This window comes from Suricata suricatta, chromosome 13 (genome assembly GCF_006229205.1).
Source record: "Suricata suricatta isolate VVHF042 chromosome 13, meerkat_22Aug2017_6uvM2_HiC, whole genome shotgun sequence".
In the NCBI taxonomy this organism is placed as follows: domain Eukaryota; kingdom Metazoa; phylum Chordata; class Mammalia; order Carnivora; family Herpestidae; genus Suricata; species Suricata suricatta.
This window is the reverse complement of record NC_043712.1, coordinates 13,247,557-13,266,585: the sequence shown is the minus strand read 5'-3', so window position 1 is coordinate 13,266,585 and position 19,029 is coordinate 13,247,557. Positions and strand designations below refer to the sequence as shown.

General features: G+C 38.5%; 1 protein-coding gene across 1 annotated transcript; it reads right to left on the bottom strand.

Moving 5' to 3' along the window:
• Positions 1–238: 238 nt before the first annotated feature.
• Positions 239–18,477, bottom strand: LOC115275860 (complement C5-like). Its single transcript, XM_029919626.1, has 6 exons — positions 18,294–18,477; positions 11,820–11,882; positions 6,777–6,858; positions 4,774–4,850; positions 3,502–3,610; positions 239–426 (listed from the first exon to the last, which is right to left on the bottom strand). The coding sequence occupies exons 1-6, from the start codon at positions 18,475–18,477 to the stop codon at positions 402–404; spliced, it is 540 nt and encodes a 179-aa protein (XP_029775486.1). The 3' UTR covers positions 239–401.
• Between the last annotated feature and the right edge of the window lie 552 nt (positions 18,478–19,029).

Sequence of the window (19,029 nt, the reverse complement as noted above, 5' to 3'; positions counted from 1 at the left end):
ACTGGGCACCTAAAATGTACCAGACAGTGGTTAGGGCGGCAATGGGGAACTAGACAGGATGCTCACGGAGCTCGGGGTCTACTGTTGAATACAGACCATCAAACCAGCAGTTAAACCAAACTGTGATGAGCATTATGATGGGGGAACTACACAGGGTGAGGGGAAGAAAATGAGCTTATAATAATTAGAATTAGGTTCTGCTGTAGATAACACACAACCAAAATCACTGTTGCCCAGATGAGGTAAATGTTTATTTCTCTCTTACATTAAAGAAGTTCAGGGCTACAATGGCATTTCCATATGTCATCAGAGGCAGGGGCCATTATTTTTTTGTTCCACCATGCTATCATCTAGCTTCCATCTTCAGTGTTACCTCATGGCTCATGGTGGCTGCTGGAACTCTAGCCATTGTTTGTAAGATGAGGGCTGCAAAACAGAAGGCAGAAAAGAGACCCCTCCCTGTTGAATCCACTTTCTTTGAGCAGCTTCCTCAAAGTCCCATATATACATTTCATTAGGAGACTTGGGAATAGGCTGTGCCCAACTTCAAGGGAAACGTACGACAGCTAAAATTCAGATTTTGATAATGAGAAGGAAAGACAGAATGAATTCTGGGTTAGTTAGTTAGACACAAGTGTTTTCATCTTTTGCATTCCATATTCATAAATATTGAAAATGATGTTGAATTCTAGCAGAACTACCAAAGATTATTATTTTTGGCAATACAGAATATTCTTTTGTAACGAAAAGTAGAATTCATTAAAAAATATATTTAAATATTCCATTTTAAGACCTTGAGCTCACAGCGAGGAAAGGTGAGCTTTTCTGTCAGCAATGTACTCAACTAAGGGGTCTTTTCTCCGGCCATCGGTAGCCAGAGATGCGCAGACCACCATGAAGATACTCAAGACAAGGGCAAGGACCAGGGGCCAACCAGTACAAATCAGGGTATCAGGTCAAGTTTGGTCAAGCAGACCTTGCTATTACAAAATTATCTCAGTTGCAGAAGAAAGGAAATTTCTATATTGATAACAGTGGAAGGTGGTGTTTGGGAATTCTTCTGTAGTTTTTCTGCTTCGGCAATGACTTCTTATCCCTATCTCAGGGCATGCTACCTGAGTCACTAGAGTATTCCAAAGGAGTCAAGGAGTTGAGTGAAACCCTGAAGGTTTAGTTACTTATGGTGCCAGAGTCTGGAGTTGGTGTCTAGGTTTGGATCTCTATTTCAGGGGCTTCTAATAAAAGCATTAGAGATAAATTAGAAGTAAAAATGGGCACCGTAAGTGAGAGCAATTCACTGCTTTTGATTCATCTGTTTCATAACCTCTTTCTTTTTTTAGGTAACAATTTATTTAATGGGTTTATAACTAAAACAACCAATCAAAAGTGAGTGACCCCATTACTGTTTTTAAAATCGAAATCAATTCCCAAGTAAGGTTAAATGTGTGTTCCTTCTACTTGAGGCCTTAATTAAAAGCATAAATAATATACATAAATCTTGTGAAAGCTGTATCCTGAAGGAAATGAAATTGAGCATATTCCAATATATTAAAGGAGAATTTAAGATCTGTGTGAAGCCCCTGTCTAAAAGGCAGTTAACTGCCATCGCTTGCAAGTTACTCAGTGAGAATTGTTACCAAATAATGCATCTCATTGAGACAAATAATGCCATTGAAAAAGACTTCTATCTTAACCTTCCTTAAAATGCGTTTGAACAAAATTGAATCCAAATCTATGATTCTCTCAAATAATTATTTAGAAGAATATAATTTATGAAGGATCCTCACTGTGTCATCTTTTATGTTTATATTTATTTAAACATTCATTCTTGTCCGAGTTGTTTTCATTTCCATGATCTTCTTTGGGCTTTACAACTCTAACCATGGTGGTTAGGATAAAGGTTGAGTTCAGAGAAGTTGCGGGACAGCCAGGGAGGAGCCATCCCCGAGCTCGCACTGAGAGCGTGCGTTTACTTGACAGACGTGTGTCGTGCACACGCTCTGGGCAGGCAGGTGCCACGGGTGCAATCATCGAGACAGGCGCTGCTCTCAGGGAGCTTCAGTGTGTGGACCCGTGAATCCGTCTGCTGGGCTTGGGTCCTGGTTCTGCTACCCACTGTTTGACTTGCACAGATTAATTGCTATGTGCCTCAGTTTCCCTATCCATAAAGTGAGAACAACTGAAATACCTACCTCATAGGGTTATGGTGAAACTTAGGTAAATGAGTTATTGAAAAAATCTTAGGATACATTTGACCCTGAGTAAGTCCTCAGTAACTGTTAGATTGTATTAGTCGGAGAGACACACATTAGCTTTGTAAGCATGCCTTTGAGTGTGTAATGATAGACTTGAGATAAATAGAAAGGAAAGTGACAGTTCTATCAGGGCTTGGGCTTGGGGCCAATGGAAGGTTCCCCAAGCAAATGGCTCTCACTGGAACTCTGAGAGATAAACTGGTGTTAACTATACAGTCATTCCAGACTAAGAATTGGGGGTTTAATTCCTGGATTACATACTCATTTTTAAATATACTGCAACTCTTAGTACAATTTATTTAAGACCAATTTGTTGATCTAAAGCATATGAAATCAATTTTTTCCTATGGTGAAAAGAACACAAGCCTGGAAGTCAAAAGACCAAGGTTCCAGGTTTAGGTCTGCCATCAGTTCACTGTAAGGCTGCGAAGAGTCCTTTAGTCTGCTTCTGGGAGTAATTTAGAAGTTCAATAGAATGTTTACCCCTAAGTCTACTAGGGTCTGGCCACAATAAACTGTCCTTGGTTTCCCCTTTCCATATGTATGCTGTTTTATCATCATAAAATATTAAAATCATTACTTCTACTTGTGAAAATCCTACCAATTCTCTGAGATCCATCCCAAATGTCCAGAGTGATGGGTGGGTGGGAAAGAGATGATTTTATCTGCCAATCCTCCTATTTTTACAGAGGAGGGGACTTCTACTCCCCTCCCCAGCATTAGCCAGTACAAGACGACTTTTGTTTTGAGTTGAAATTCACATAAATAAAATTAACCTTTTTTAAGTGAACAATTCAGTGGTATTCAGTACATTCACAATATTATGCAATCAGTGTCTTTAACTCCAAAATATTTTCATTGCTCCAAAAAACCCCCCAAAAACCTTACCCATCAGGCAGTTACTCCACATCTCTCGCAGGCCCCACCCCACCAATGGCAACCACCAGTCTATTTTGTGCTTCTATGAATTAATCTAAAGAAGACTTCCCTCAACTCCCATCATTCCCAACAAAAATATGACCTTATCCTCACCTAAACCTCCATTCCTTTTCCTTGGTGATACGCTAATTACATACAACTTGAGAGTCTTTCACCCCTTCCTTCCCTCTCACCCCAGCCCTCCCTGATTTCAGATCCTTTTGCATTCAGGGTAGTGTTCATGCCACATTAAAGTGAATTATGTGTAGTGGTTTTACCATCAGATTTCTCAGCCCTTGATTCTGGTGCCGCACCTTCATCTACTTACTTAGGTTCCTGGAACTGTCCCTCTTCACTGACTCTTGTCACATTGTTGTTTAAGACCAGGAAACCGTCGTTGTTTGGCTGGAGCCGCAGCACGTCAGCAACACACAGACCTGTGAGGGGTGACAGTGCACAGAAGCACATTAGGGGGTTCCCAGAGTCCTTCTGCTTCTCCAAAATTCTTGTATTTTCCTTTGAGGAGGTGAGTCATATGCGCTTTTCCCCCTAGCACTTCAATATTTTTTGCCAGCATGTAATGGGAGCTGAATACAAAGTACACCGCGCAGCTGAATGCAGCCAGCAAGTGAGGAGCAGAGCGCTATGACATGTCCATTCACCCCACACATTTTCCTCCTGGCTCCGTTGGGCCACCAGCCTCCCCAGGTGTCTGCACATCTCTCCGTGACTCGGCCACCGCAGCCATCCCTCACACGACCTTCTGCTGAGCTACCCTGACTTGTTTTCTTTTTTAAGATTGAGTACTGTATGTACTATAATGTTTTTTGTTAGAATTTAATGTCTTTGGAACTTTATTAGACTCTTGTTCTTTTGTTGTTCTTGTTAGTGCTCTGGCTACAAAATTGCATAGATTTTTTTTTTTTTTAGCAGCCTGTCTCCATCCCATTTTTTAGTATAGCCAAAGACATTAGTATATTATGGAAATCATTTAATGGGTAAAATATTGAATTATAAAAATCAAATAAACATTCTTTTTTATTTTTTAATTTGAGAGAGACAGAAAGTGCACACGAATGGGGCTGTGTGAGCTGGGGAAAGGGAGAGAGAGAGAGAAAAATCCCAAGTAGTCTCCATAGTCAGGCAGAGCCTGATGTGGGGCTTGATCCCACAACCCTGGGATCATGACCTGTGCTGAAATCAATAGTCAGATGCTCAACCAACTGAGCCACGCAGGAACCCTTCAAATAAATATTCTTAAAAATAATTTGCAAATGATATTGATTTGCATGTTACCCATAGTTTGAGGGAGAACTCAGTAATGAGTCCTGTTTTTATCCTCCACCTCAACCTCCCAGAAAATCAGAAAGGTTTTAGGAAAGTAGGAACTTGAAACTGTTGCTCATATAATGATGGCTTACAAAAACACTAAATGAACAAAATATGTTAAAAAACATATGGACATATCTTTTTCATATGAGGTTACAATGAGAGTCTAAAATATGCTATTGCCAAAGTTCTGAGTAAACTGGCAATAAAATGATAAATATATTGCATTGAATAAACTGTGCCTTAATTCAATATATCATGAATTGTTTACCTTTATTTGAAATGCCAACACCTTGAATTTCCCAGGTCTTAGTTAGAAAATAAGGTAGCGTCAACTCTATCTGATGCCTAGAAAATAAAATATTTCATAGCCTCACACACAGGTGAGCCTCAGTTAACCTGGAACCAACTTAACATGGTCTAGTAATCAGAAACGTTTACAGTTTTCACATATGGGATCTTGAAGTAAATCACAAGAAATCAAAGTTAAATCAATGGGCATGGGTGGGGAGAAAGTAAGAAAAAAAAAGGGACAAAGGACAACAAGGGACTACTACATTCTCGGAACAGTTGCCTGTACATCGATTTAGTTGAACGATATGAAGCAGTGTGTGGGTCAAGAATGTTTGGTTACCGGCATATACATACGGTTTGGCATAGACTGAACGTTTGTGTTCCCCCCAAAATTCATACACTGAAATCTAACCCCCAGTGTGATGCCATTTAGAGGTGAGATCGTTGGGAAGTGCTCAGGTCATGAGGGTGGGGCCCTCGTGAACTGAATTAGTGTCCTCACAAAAGAAGTCCTGGAGAATTCCCCCCTTCCTTCTGTCGTGAGGGGTTACAGTGAAAGATGGTTACCTGTGAACCAGAACGTGGGCCATCACTGAACACTAAATCTGCCAGTGCCTTGACCTTGGACGTCTCAGCCTCCATAAGTGTGAGAAGTACATGTCTATTGTTTATAAACCAACTGAGTCAGTGGTTCTCTGTTATTGCAGCCCAGACAAATTAAGACATGGTTCAATATATTCTCATGTTTTGTTTTCATCGCCCTACTTTTATAAATTGAAAAGGCTGTGACAGTTATCAAATAAAAATTAAATTATTTTCAGTGAACTCTACTTTTAAGAAAAGTAATCAAAAACAGTTGAAACAAAAGGGATTTTCAGAATATCAAAGTCCATTTAGTCTAAACAGTACATTTCCTGAGTAGCTGTCATGTGCATGGCACAGTCCTAGGACCGGGATAAATAACAAGCTGTCTGCCTTCAAAGAACTTATTCTAGAAGAGGAGAGAAATATGTAAACAAATACATGAGCACAGAACGTAATAAGTGTTTCAATAAAAGCATTCAAACTACAGTGAGAATGCAAAGAGGTAAGTATTTAATTCTTTGGGGGCTACTTTTTGGTGAACCTAGTGTCTGAGCTGGGTTGTCAAATGTGAAATGCCCTTTGTCAGAAGTGGAGGGTTAAGAAGGAGGACTTCCAGGAAAAGGTAAGAAAACTGCAAACAGCAAGTATTGCTGGAGCACAGAGGGCACAATAAGGATAGTGGCAAGGGCTGCTGGGAGATGGGCTGGAACCGTTGGCAAGAGCCGTGGATGAGAGGCTGATAGGCCAAAGACTTTGCCTGATGGGCCTTGGAGAAGTGGTTTTAGGTGGGGAAGTGGCATGACCAGATTTGGATTTTAACATAATCCCATGGGTGGCTGTGGTTTGAGAGTCAATCAGAGAAGTGGATAAGACTGGAATCAGGGAGAGTAAAGGAGGCTGTTGGGCATCAGGTGAGTCATGATAACTAAAGAAAAACTGATCATTTCTCAACCCTATGGATAATATGTTATTTACAGTGTGTGTTTATAACATGAGGAAAACATTGCCTTCTCTTATTTATTGTGTAGATAAATAGCATTGGAAATACATACCTAAATGGATGAATACACTGTTGGTGTGTTTGTCACGTACCAGTCTGTTTAGAAGGACTGAAACAACTACACAGAAGTATAATGCCCAGATGTCACCCCAAACTACATGCTCAGTATAAGTTCAAGGTAAGTGAAATGGCATTCTTCTACAAAGATCAGTGCTCAGTTAACCTTGCTACTGAGGGAAAAACCAACCCAACAGCCAACCAAGTTAACCTTGATCAAATGTCTGTGCTATCTTTAATTATCAAAGAAACCCTCTGAAGACTGACAGACCATTTATTTATCATATCTGAATATTTTTAAAAATTCCTAAGTAAATGATAATAAAATCTTAGAATACCTTTTAGAAACATGATATACTTTCCATAACCCACTTTCTAAGGAAATCCTTTCAAACATTACTGGGCCCACGGGGGCTGGCTCTAAATGAAAAATATAAAAACACAGGGTAAATATAACATACAATAGAGTTATATGTTAAAGCATGATGGCTAACCTTTAATTAAGTATTTTAATAAATATGATCATTTAATTTTCGTAATATCAAAATAGGAAAATAAAATCTTTAATTTAAGGTGTCTAACATGCACTAATGCAAAAAGCAAAATATAGGATAGTAATCTCCCATAGGTATAAAACAAAATGTTATACAGAGATACAGATACAGGTATAGATATAAATGTTTATATAGGCAGAGAAAATTTCTGGAAAGATATAAAAAATTTAAAACAATGGCAATGTCTTGGAAAGTGGCTAGTATAGGGGTCAGGAATTTTTACCTTGTACTTCACACGCTTCTACTGTTTTTGTATTGTTTTTGTAATAAAAACTAGTACAAATTTTTAATAAAAGGGTAAAGAAGGATGTGCCAAAGCAAATCAACAAAAGGCAAGTAAGGATATAAAGAAACAGTAGGGAATCGTATTCAATAGAAAATATAAGAGACCATGAATAAGCATAAACTCGACAAACTTGAGTGAGCCTAAATAAAGTATCTTATTACAGGTTAGACATTCTCAAAACAGGTAAAGAAAACCTATCTAGAAATGGATTTAAAAGCTATACAGCAGCACCAAGTGATAGAGAAAAGTTAAAAGTAAAGGGATAGAAAACAATATACAGGCCAAATACTGACAAAAAATAAGCTAGTAGTTAAAAATTAACTTCTGATAAAATAGAATCCAAAACATTTAAATGAGGTAAAAAAGAATATTTTATGTGTATAAAATTACATTTTTCTAAAAAGGAGAGATAGGCATAAACTATGTACTTAAGAACACAGGTTTGAAGTACATACTGCAAAACTGTAAGAAATACAAGGAGACACCTGAATCCATAATTCATATGAAAAATAAATGTAAGTAACTTAAAAAGTTAGATAAAGAACAATAAAACAATACAAAAAAAGGACAAGGTAGAGATTGATGGGCTATATAAAACAGAAAACAATTATAGATGTAATTAACAGAGTTAAAAGTTGTTTCTTTAAAAGACCAAAATAATAGAGAAAGCTCTGGCAAGTCTAATCGAGAAGAAAAAAGGACATGAATTAACAACATGGAAGTCATTATGCTAAGTAGAATAAGTCAGGCTGAGAAGGACATATATATGATTCCACTCATCAGTGGACTCTAAGAAAACAAAACAAAACACTAAACAAACAGAGAGCAGAATTAGACCTAGAAACACAGAGAACAAACTGATGGTTGCCAGAGGGGAAGGAGGTAAGGAGTTAGGGAAAATGGGTGAAGGGGAGAGACACAGGCTCCCCAGACACGCAACGAGTAAGTCATGGGGACACAAGGCAGAGCATAAGGAAAACAGTCAGCTGACAGAGGTTTTTTAATGGTTATCCTTAAGAATTTTTTTTATTTTCCTCTAAATTTTATTGTTTGGCTTTTTTAAGCCTGTAGGTAATATTACTTTCATATGTATTTTTAGCGAATAAAAAGTATTTCTATCATATGCATGCATAAGTTTAGGAGGACTTCCCAGCAATATCACTATTATTGAAGATTTAAGATAAGTTTTCTATTTTAAAATATTTTTCAGAGCTTACGTGTTTATACCCTTTTATAAGTTCATGGAAAGGCACAAGGAAATTATTAAATCCTTTTTTAAAAAAGTTATTTAACAAAGAAAAAATTATAACTATGAGAAGTAATGGATGTTAACTAAACTTATTGTGGTAAACATTTCACGATATACACATAATTCAAATGATTGTGTTGTATACCTTAAACTTACACAATGTTATATGCCCATTATATCCCAATAAAACTGGAAAAAAACTAAATCTAAAAAAATTTAAAATAATGAATAATTTAAAAGTTACTGACTTTTTAAAGGACCAGATTAAACTAACATTGCAATATTTTTCTTAATTATGACCATGTCTTAACTTGCATGATCTCCACAGTAGTGCAGTTAAGTAGAATTCAGATGAAACCATGGAAAATAGGTTGAAAAGTAGGTCAGTAAAATGAAACAAAAATTTGATAAATTGTCCTCATCAGTATTTTCCAGAAACCGTGTGAAACTGAACTAAAGGAAACTCTTCTGTATGTACTTATTGGGATCCTTCCACTTCTAAAATTTCTTATTGGATATGCTTTGTGGCAGAATCAAGAATGATATTTTGATTCTTCCAAGTCTACTATTGTCTTTGTGCAAGATTCTAAGACCAACGTGTGGTTAATGATGTGTGCACAAAATGAGTATCACAGAATCATTCAGTCAAATATTTCCATTTCACAAACTAGCTCTTAGAGGATAAATAATGACCTGCAACCGCCACACACTGAGTTAGTGAGAAAGCTGGTTAGTGAGACTAGTGGGACTAGTGGTATCCAAACTAGTATTACTGCCACTGACCACTCTGGTTTTTTGTTTTTTTTTTTTCCCAAGACAAACTGGCATGAGTTTATACTTCATCATTTCTACCTTAAACCAAATGTGGAAGTACTTCTTCCAATGGCAGTGCAGACTCAGCTTGGCACCTTCTTACTGTACCGCACACAAAACAGGAGTGCTGACACACACCACGCCTTCCGATCATTACAGGGATGTACGAAGTACTCCGCCGCTGATTTGCCAGCTCACAACAGTGAGTGAAAACACGGGAACAACGTGGGCCGAAGGTAATCCTCGCGGCTCTCTCCTCGCAGCTCTCCTCCTTTTGAGAGGCTCCGTCATAACAACACTTCCGGAGGAACGGGTGATTGTATTTGGATGCTGAGATAATACAACTGCTCTTAGCCAAGTACAGATTCAAAGTCTTGGAGCTGGGCTTACAGGCTCGGGTCCATCCTCCTCCCTGGGACCCCTGCTCCACCCCCTCCAGCACCAGTGGTCAGCCAGCCCCTGCTGGAACAGCTATCAGAATGGGAAGCTGCCTCCTCTCCAGACCACGCATTCCATTTCAGAGAGCTCTAATTGCTGAAGAACTCTTCCTGACATCTTCTAGACCAAACTCTCATTCCTATTACTGGTGCTGTCATAGGTACTTGGAATTAATCCTCTTGTGCAGCAAAAGTCACATAATCACCACTTCCTTGAATATATGAAGACAGTCATCATGACTACCTAAATCTCATCCTTTGTCCAGTAAACATCCCTGGGACTTTTTTATTTGGACCATGTTTCCATGGGATATGGTTTCAAAGCCCTTGTAGAGTCACTCTCCCCTGGACTCTCTTGGCCAAGCCAGTCAGCACAAAGCCTCAGTGGGTGAATAGAAGAGTAAGAGCTTTCAGGTAGGTTGCCCTCCTGTTTTCTCAAAAACCACTGAAAGGGACCTTAGAATTGGTCATGTCTTCTCTGCCATTTAGAAAGGAGGAAATAACAGTACAGAGAGGGGAAGAGACTTGTCCCAGTGGATGTAGCTGCTAAGGGGGTAGAGCTAGGGCTGGAGCTGAGAGGCAGCATCATGCAGTGAAAAGGCCACTGAGCCACAGAACAGAAGCCTGACACTGGTGGCCGCCCCACCTCTTCCAGTCATCTGGACTTCGCAACACAGTTCAGTTTTCAGAAACTCATTTTGCCAACATTAAATGATTATAGTTTCTGCCTAGCCTAGGTCAGAGTGTGGCTTTGGTGAGAAAGAGCTTTAAAAAGAATAAAACATTGGGACACCTGGGTGGCTCAGTGAGTTAAGCATCCAACTTTGGCTCAGGTTATGATCTCACGGTTCATGGGTTCAAGCCCAGTGTTGGGCTCTGTGTTGACAGCTCAGAGCCTGGAGCCTCTTCCAGATTCTGTGTCTTCCCCTCCCTGTGCCTCTCCCCTGCTCATTCTCTGTCTGTCTGTCTCTGTATCTCTGTCACTCAAAAATAAATACATTAAAAAAAACTAAAAACAATAAAAAATAAAAAGAAAAAAGCATTAAATATTAGTTCTTCCTAAGCCAAGTGACTTATCTGCACAATCTCATTCAATTCTCCTCAGAGCAGAGACAAATTGTCTCTGTTTAACTTGGCAAAGATCACATAGCTATAAGTAGTAAGCTGAGACCCACACCTGGTCTCTGATTCTAAAATCACTGTTTTATGTGATGCCTTCTAAATATGCTTTGTTGGCATATACCTGCTGGAATGGGGAGGCTTTATATTGATATTATTATCATTATTCTATTAATAATATCTATTAATGATAATATTATCCTCATTATTATTAAACCACGATATCTGTAAGTCCTTGACATCATTGATAGTATAACTGAAACGTAAATGCTATGTTAAAATTGGTTCTTTTAGACCCATCTTCCACATAACCTGGCCAGGTCCTGAACATCAAAAGGATAGAAGTAGTGTCCAGTAGAGCGTAGCAGTCCCTCGTACAGTGGGCTCTGCTGTCAATCTGACCTGTGCCACTCACTATCACAAGATATTGGACATGTTACTTATTATTAAATTCTCTGGGCCTTATGATTTCATCTGGGAAACGGAGGTAATAATACCTACTACATGAGATTGGTGTGAGTGTTCAATGAGAAAATCTGATTATGAGGCATCCATATTGCCTGGAATGTAGTAAGTGCTCAATTAGCACTAGCAATTGTTATTTCTTTCTAGTTCATCAGACCTAGCTTTTGTGAGAACGTGGCGGAAGCTATACATTTAATTGCTGCACCAGCTACTCTGAGAGAGAGGAATATCTACGAGACAATTAGAAACCAACTCTATCATAACTATAGAGAATGGTTATGGTGGTAACCTATTTCTTTTAAGTAAAGACTGTGCTAAGTTTGCTTTACTCCTATAAAGAGCAAAAGCTGGATGTGCCTACAGATCATTTCATCTATACTACATCAGTTAGCCAGACAGAGAAAACGTAGCAGATCCTGGATCACTTCATCATAACTTCTGAAAACAACATGGAGCACCTTCACTTTCTATTTTCTTCTTTAATTCTCTTCTTGATCTGGGAATTTTCTCCAGTGATTCACCTGTTAAAAAACAGAGAGAGAACATCCCTCAGACTAAAGGCTTCCATCAGATGATCTAAATTACCAGTCCACAGGTTGGACTGAGTATATTTTATCAGAGATCTGTTCTATTTCCCACAACAATTCTGGTCTATATAACCTTAATACAGGGATCTACGTGAGGAGAGTAAGCATATTTTTTTGGTAGCAGTATTATTACTTGTTCTTTGCTAAACGATTACCTCAAGAAGCTCAAACATAATAAGACAGAAAGCATCAAATACACACATTTTTAAGGTGTTTGTTCATCTCTTTAAAACCTATTTAGTGTTTTCTCTCCCAGTTAGGAAGCACAAAAGTCAGTAAAATCCTCTCCCTACCGTGGATATCACAAAAGCCTAAAGACATGAAATAGGGTTTCATTCTATTGATGTTACAATGTCAGACTGAGTATAAACTGACTGTTAGGTGCTGAATTCAGTTTTCCTCCACAAATTCAAATATTAAAGTCCTAATCCCTTATGCCTCAAAATATTTGGAAATAAGGTTTTTAAAGAGGCAATTAAGGTTAAATTAGGTCATTGGGTGGGCCTTAATCCAAAGTGGGTGGGTCCTTAGGAGATTAGAACACAGATACATACATTGGAAAGACTGTGAGCACACAGGGAGAAGGTGGCCAAGGAAAGAAGGCTTAGAAGAAATCTACCCTAGTGACACCTTAGCCTTGAACTTCTAGTCACCAAAACCTGTGGGGAAACAGTTTCTGTTGTTTAACCCACCCAGTCTGTACTACTTTCTTACGGCAACCCTAGCAAATCAGCACAGTCCCTTTGAGAGAGGACAGTGGCCCAGAGCCTGGAAGAGGAGCTAATGTAAAGGGCAGGGGCTCAGAACTCCCTCTGGAGCCATGTGATGACAGAGGCCAATGCCCCAGTCATCTCAAAAAGGGAAAGAATACGAAGCAGCGCAAAGCCTCCTTGGAGCCCAGAATGCTGACCAAGCCCCAGGCAAGTGTACGGCCACGGACTTGCGTCAGCCTCCGCTCTGTGGACATCCAACGGCAGTCAGTCTTTCCTCACTGATCAGGACAATGCGGGGCTGTGCTGGGGACACAAGAGAAGGATTAGGGACAGACTTAGATGTTCAGGATGTAGAGACAGGAGCAGAGAGCAGCTGAGCCGTTGGGTTCTCCAAGGCCAGCTTGGGAGTGGGGTTGGAAGAAAAGGTGAAGCTTCTGTGGCAGATTATAGGAGGAAGGCACACCAGGCAGTGGTATGACAGAGCAGGACTCCCTCTCAGGTGCGTCCCAAGGAGACAAGTGAGATTTGGTCACAGGGCCTTAAAGCAATGCAAGAGAGGAAAAGATCCTGAAGCAGTTTAATCCCACCTAAGATAGACCCGATTCCTTAGAGGGAGCTGGATGCTGTGTGGGGGTTCATGCAGAGCTGACAAGCTTATCAGAACTGTGCTGTGGGAGTAAAGGATAGAAGAAGATACCCCATGCAAATGGTAATCAGAGAGAACACAGGCAGCTACACTTGGACAAAATAGGCTTTAAGTCAAAATTGTCACAAGAGACAAAGAAGGATATTATATAATGATTTAAAAAAAGCCAATCTACAGGAATATATAACAATTATATATGCATCTAACATCAGAACACCTAAATATATAAAGCAAATATTGACAGAACTGAAGGGAGAAATAGGCAGCAATATAGTAATATGAGAAGACTTCAATATTGCACTTTCAACAGTGGGTAGAACATCCAGACAGAAAATCAATAAGGAAACACAGGCCTTAAACAGCACCATACACCAAACAGACCTAACAAACACACAGAGCACGCTAACGAACAATGCCAGAATATATGTTCTTCTCAGAGACACATAATCGTCCTCCAGGATAGATCACATGTCAGATCACAAAACTAAGTTTTAACAAATTTAAGAAGACTGAAATTATACCAAGTATCTTTTATGACCACAGTGGAATGAAACTAGAAATAAATAACAGAAGAAAAACTGGAAAATTCACAAATATGTGCAAATTACACAACATACTCTTGAACAACCATTAGGTCAAAAAAGAAATCGAAAAGGAAATTGGAAAACACTTCAAGACAAATGAAATTAGAAAAAACTTCAAGACAAATAAAAACAAAAATTAAACATGTGAAAACTTATAGGATGCAGCAAAAGCAGTACTAAGAGTAAAATTCACTGCAATAAATGCCTGATTTAAGAAAGAAGACAGATCTCAAATAACCTAATGTTACACCTCAAAGAATTAGAAAAAAACCAAACCAAACCCAAAGTTAGTAAAAGAAAGAAATGAATTTTAAAAAAAATCAACGAAACTAAGAGTTGGTATTTTGAAAAGATAAACAAAACTGGCAAACCTTTAGCTAGCCTAAGAAAAAAAGGTAGAAGACAAATAAATAAAATCAGAAATGAAAAAGGAGACATTACAACGATGCCACAGAAATAAAAGGACTGCAAAAGACTACTATGAACAACCTCATGCAAGCAAACCGGATAACTCAGAAGAAACTAAATGGATAAATTCCTAGAAACATAAAACCTACCAAGATTAAATCATGAAGAAACAGAGGGGCCAAACAACCCTACAACTAGTATAGAGCTTATATCAATAATCAAAAACCTGCCCCAAACCGAAAGTCCAGGACCAGATGGCTTTACTGGTGAATTCTACCAAACATTTAAAGATAAATTAATTTCAATCCTTCTCAAACTCTTCCCAAAAATTAAATAGGAAGGACACTTTCAAACTCATTTAATGAGGCCAACATTTCCCTGATACCAAAGCCATTCAAAGACACCAACAGGAAAATAAAACTACAGGCCAAAATTCCTTGATGAATGAAATGCAAACATCCTCAACAAAATACTAGCAAAGAGACTCCAACAGCATATTAAAAGACTTACACACCATGACTAAATGGGATTTATATCTGGCATGTAAGGGTGGTTCAACATATGAAAATCAATCAATGTGATGCACCACGTTAACAAATAAAGAATTAAAAGCTATACAATTGTCTCAATAGATACAGTGAAAGCATTTGACAAAATTCATCACTTTCATAATAAAAAGTCACAACAAACTGGGAATAGAAGGAAAGTTCCTGAACATAATAAGGGCCATATATAAAAAGCCCACAGGTAACATCAAACTCCGCGGGGAAAAACTGAAAAGCATTTCCTTTAAGACTAGGAACAACAGTGGTGCCCACTCTCCATCATTTCTATTTAAGATACAGCTGGAAGTTCTAGCCAGAGCAATTAGGCAAGGAAAAAAAGGCATTCAAATTAGAAAGGAAGAAGTAAAATTGTCCTTGTTTGCAGATATATGGTTTTATATATATATATATAAAACATAAAAACTCCATAAAAAACTATTGCACTAATAAACTTATTCAGTAAAGTTGCAGTATAAAAAAATCTACATAATCAGTGGTGTTTCTATACAGTAACAATGAACTATCCAAAAATGAAATTATGAAAACAATTTAATTTACGATAGCACCTCCTTATAAAAACTTTAAGAATAAACTTAGTTAAGGAAGTGCAATATGTGAGTGCTGAAAGTTACAAACACGGATGAGAGTAATGAAAGAAGACACAAACAAGTAGAAAGACATCCCATGTTCACAGACTAGAAAACTCAATATTGGTAAAATGTTTGTGCTACCAAAAATGAACTACAGATTAGATGCAATCTATCAAAATCCCAATGGCATTTTTTTACCGAAACAGAAAAAGCAATTCTATAGTTCATATGAAAGCACAAAAGACCATGAATAGCCAAGTCAATCCCGAGAAAGAAGAATAAAGCTGGAGGTATCATGTTTTCTGATTTCAAACAATATTACAAAGCTACAATAATCAAACAGTATGATCCCAATATAAAGATGTTGTGCCCAAGTTTGTAATATCACCCCAAAACAAGCACCAGAGACTACTAGGGAGACCGAGTCACGCCTGCAAAAGCAAAGGACTTTATTACGGGATTAAGCTCAGGCTTACAGACTCCATTGACCCGCTGGCCACGTGGAGTGAGCCCCGAACAAAGGTAGGGCAGGGCTTTTATAAGTTTGGGAAGGGGAGTTACAGGGAATGACAACAGGAGTACAGTGATCCAATCCCGACCCCCCCCCATCAATACTGGCAGTTGTGGGAGCCAATCACAACATCCGGAGTATTGACCAATCAGAGTGGGCCCAGGACCCCCATGTAAGGCGTGACTAGGCCCGCCTCTAGAAAGGTCAAAGGTATCGGCCAGCCTCTCCCGATTGGGTGCCGCAGGAGCTGTCCCTCCTTAATGTGCGCCCAATCATCTGGAGAAGCTGGAGCTTCCCCTTTAAGGACAGGGGAAGGCTGAATCGGACCTGCGTCCTTACAAAGACAGACATGCAGACCAGTGTAACAGAATAGAGAGCCCAAAACCAAATTCATGCATATATGGTCAACTGAGGTTCAGTAAGAGCGCCAAGGATACAAAATGGAGAAAGGAGGTTCTCTTTAACAAATGGTGTTGGGGAAATGGGATGTCCACACGCAAAAGAATAAAATTGGGCCCTTATTTTATACCATACACAAAAGTCAACTCAAAATGAAAACAGATGGAAATGTAAGATTTGAAACTCCAAAATTCCTAGAAGAAAACATACAGGAAAAGCTTCATGACATTGGTTGTAACAATGATTTCATGGCTTTGGTATCAAAAGACAGCGATACCATTTGCAATGACATGGAAGGAGCTACAGTGTATTATGCTAAGCGAAGTAAGTCAGAGAAAGACAGATACCATATGATTTCACTCATATGTGGAATTTAAGAAACAAAATAGATGAACACTTGGGAGGGGGCAAAGAAAGAGGAAGAGGGAAACAAACCATAACAGACTTTTAACAATAGAGAACAAACTGAGGGTTGGTGGAGGAAGGGAGGTGGGAGATGGGCTAGATGGGGGATGGACATTGCAGACACTTGTTATGATGAACACTGGGTGTTGTATGTAAGTGATGAATCATTGGATTCTACTCCTGAAACCAGTATTGCACTGTATGTTAAGCAGAATTTAAATAAAAATTTGAAGAAAAAAATATTTCTGAGGAGCTACAAAATAAAAATAAAACAACAAAAGAACAGCAACCAACACAATAAACAAGTAGAATTTGCATCAAACTTAAAAAGCACAGCAAAGAAAGCAATTAACAGAGTGAACAGATAACCTATAAAAGGGAAGAAAATATTTGCAAACCATATATCTGATAAGAGGTTAATCTCCAAAATACATAAAGAACTCCTACAAATCAATAGTAAAAACAAAAACAAAACCTAATAACCCAATTGAAAAAGACACAGACATTTCTCCAAAGAAGACATACAAATGGCCAACAGGTATATGAAAAAATACTCAATGTTACTAATCATCAGAGAAATGCAAATCAAAACCACAATGAGAAATCACATCTGTCAAATTGGGTATTATTTTTAAAAAAGATAAATGTTGGCAAGGACGTGGAGAAATTTGAACCTTGCACACTGTTGGTGGAAATGCAAAGTAAGGCAGCTGCTATGAAAAATAGTATGGAAGGTCCTCAAAAAATAGAAATAGAACTACCATATGACCCAGCAATCCCACTTCTAGATACTTATCTAAGAAGAATTCAAATCAGGATCTCTAGGAGATATTAGCTCTCTTGTGTTCATTGCAACACCTATTCACAAAAGCCAAGGTATAGAAACAACTTACATGTCCATTAATAGAGGCATGAATAAAGGGTGTGTATGTATAGTATTCCATTGTGTGTATGTATATACATGAATGTATATACACGATATATATATACACACACACATTACATATATATATACATACAGCATATATGTATGCGTACATATGCACGTAATACTATTTAGCCTCAAAAGAGAAGAAAATTCTGCAATATGCAACAACATGAATGAACCTTGAAGATATTATGCTAAATGAAATAAGCCAGTCACAGAAGGCAACCAGTGTGGTTCCACTTACATTACCACCTAAAATAGCCAAGTTCATTGAATCAAAGAGTGGAATGGTGGTTGCCAGGTGCTGGGGGAGGAGATAATAGGGAGTCACTAAAGTTTCAGTTAAGCACGATGAATAAGCTGCAGAGATGTGCTGTACAACACTGTGCCTATAGTCAACAATAATATATTTAACACCTCACTTAAAAATGTGTTAATAGGGTAGAAGATCTCATGTTGGGAGTTATTACCACAATAATATAAAACTTTTTTAGTTAAAAAAATTATGCAGTGGGAACCGGGAGGATTTGGAGGGAGAATCAGTATGGGTCCAGGAAAAGAGGCGCATGTTCATAACAAGAATATTCAGGTTAGTTGGTTGAAAACAGTTAATTACCATCTTGTTGGGAGTCATCTCCATTTGCATTGGTGAGGACAGTGAGTCCTGCTAAGTGGAACACTGCAGCATTATTCCTGCCACCACTGCTTTCACAGTCCTGGTCACTTTTATCTAAAAATTTCAGTAACTGTTGAGAAAGGAAATAATTCCCCAACCCCGAGGAAAAACAGTTAGTGGCCATTATGGGGACTACTTGAATTGTGGATAACCTTAGTTGCAAGTCTCTCACTTATTAATGTTAAAATCTAATTCCCTAATTTTCCCAAACCCTACTGCATTTCACTGGCTTTCACTTCTTGAATATATACTATCAAAATTCACTCAAGAGCTAAGCCTTAAACATATAACTTCGATGTGGAAGTTCTTAGGAAACAACTTATGTTCTCCCTTCTTAAAGTTTTGTACAATACATTGAATAAAAAAATATCCTTTGCATAAATGTATGAATGAATGAATTCACTACCTCTCAGGGTCCTTTCCTAGCTCAAGGTTCTAAATTTTGAGAGGGATGAGACCCCGTGTTTTGTTGCTCTACCCAAGATAGGGGGGCATTAAAAAGGGTTAAGGATACTCAATGAATTATTTTTGATGAGGAGGCCTGACTCCTCTTCATAATTTGTAACCATGACCCACGTGGCCCCCTGAGAGTGGCTAGGGAAGGGGCAGGAGCAGACAAACAGCTACTCATGGCCACGGTGTTCATGTGTAGCCACACAGTCTCCCACACCACCCC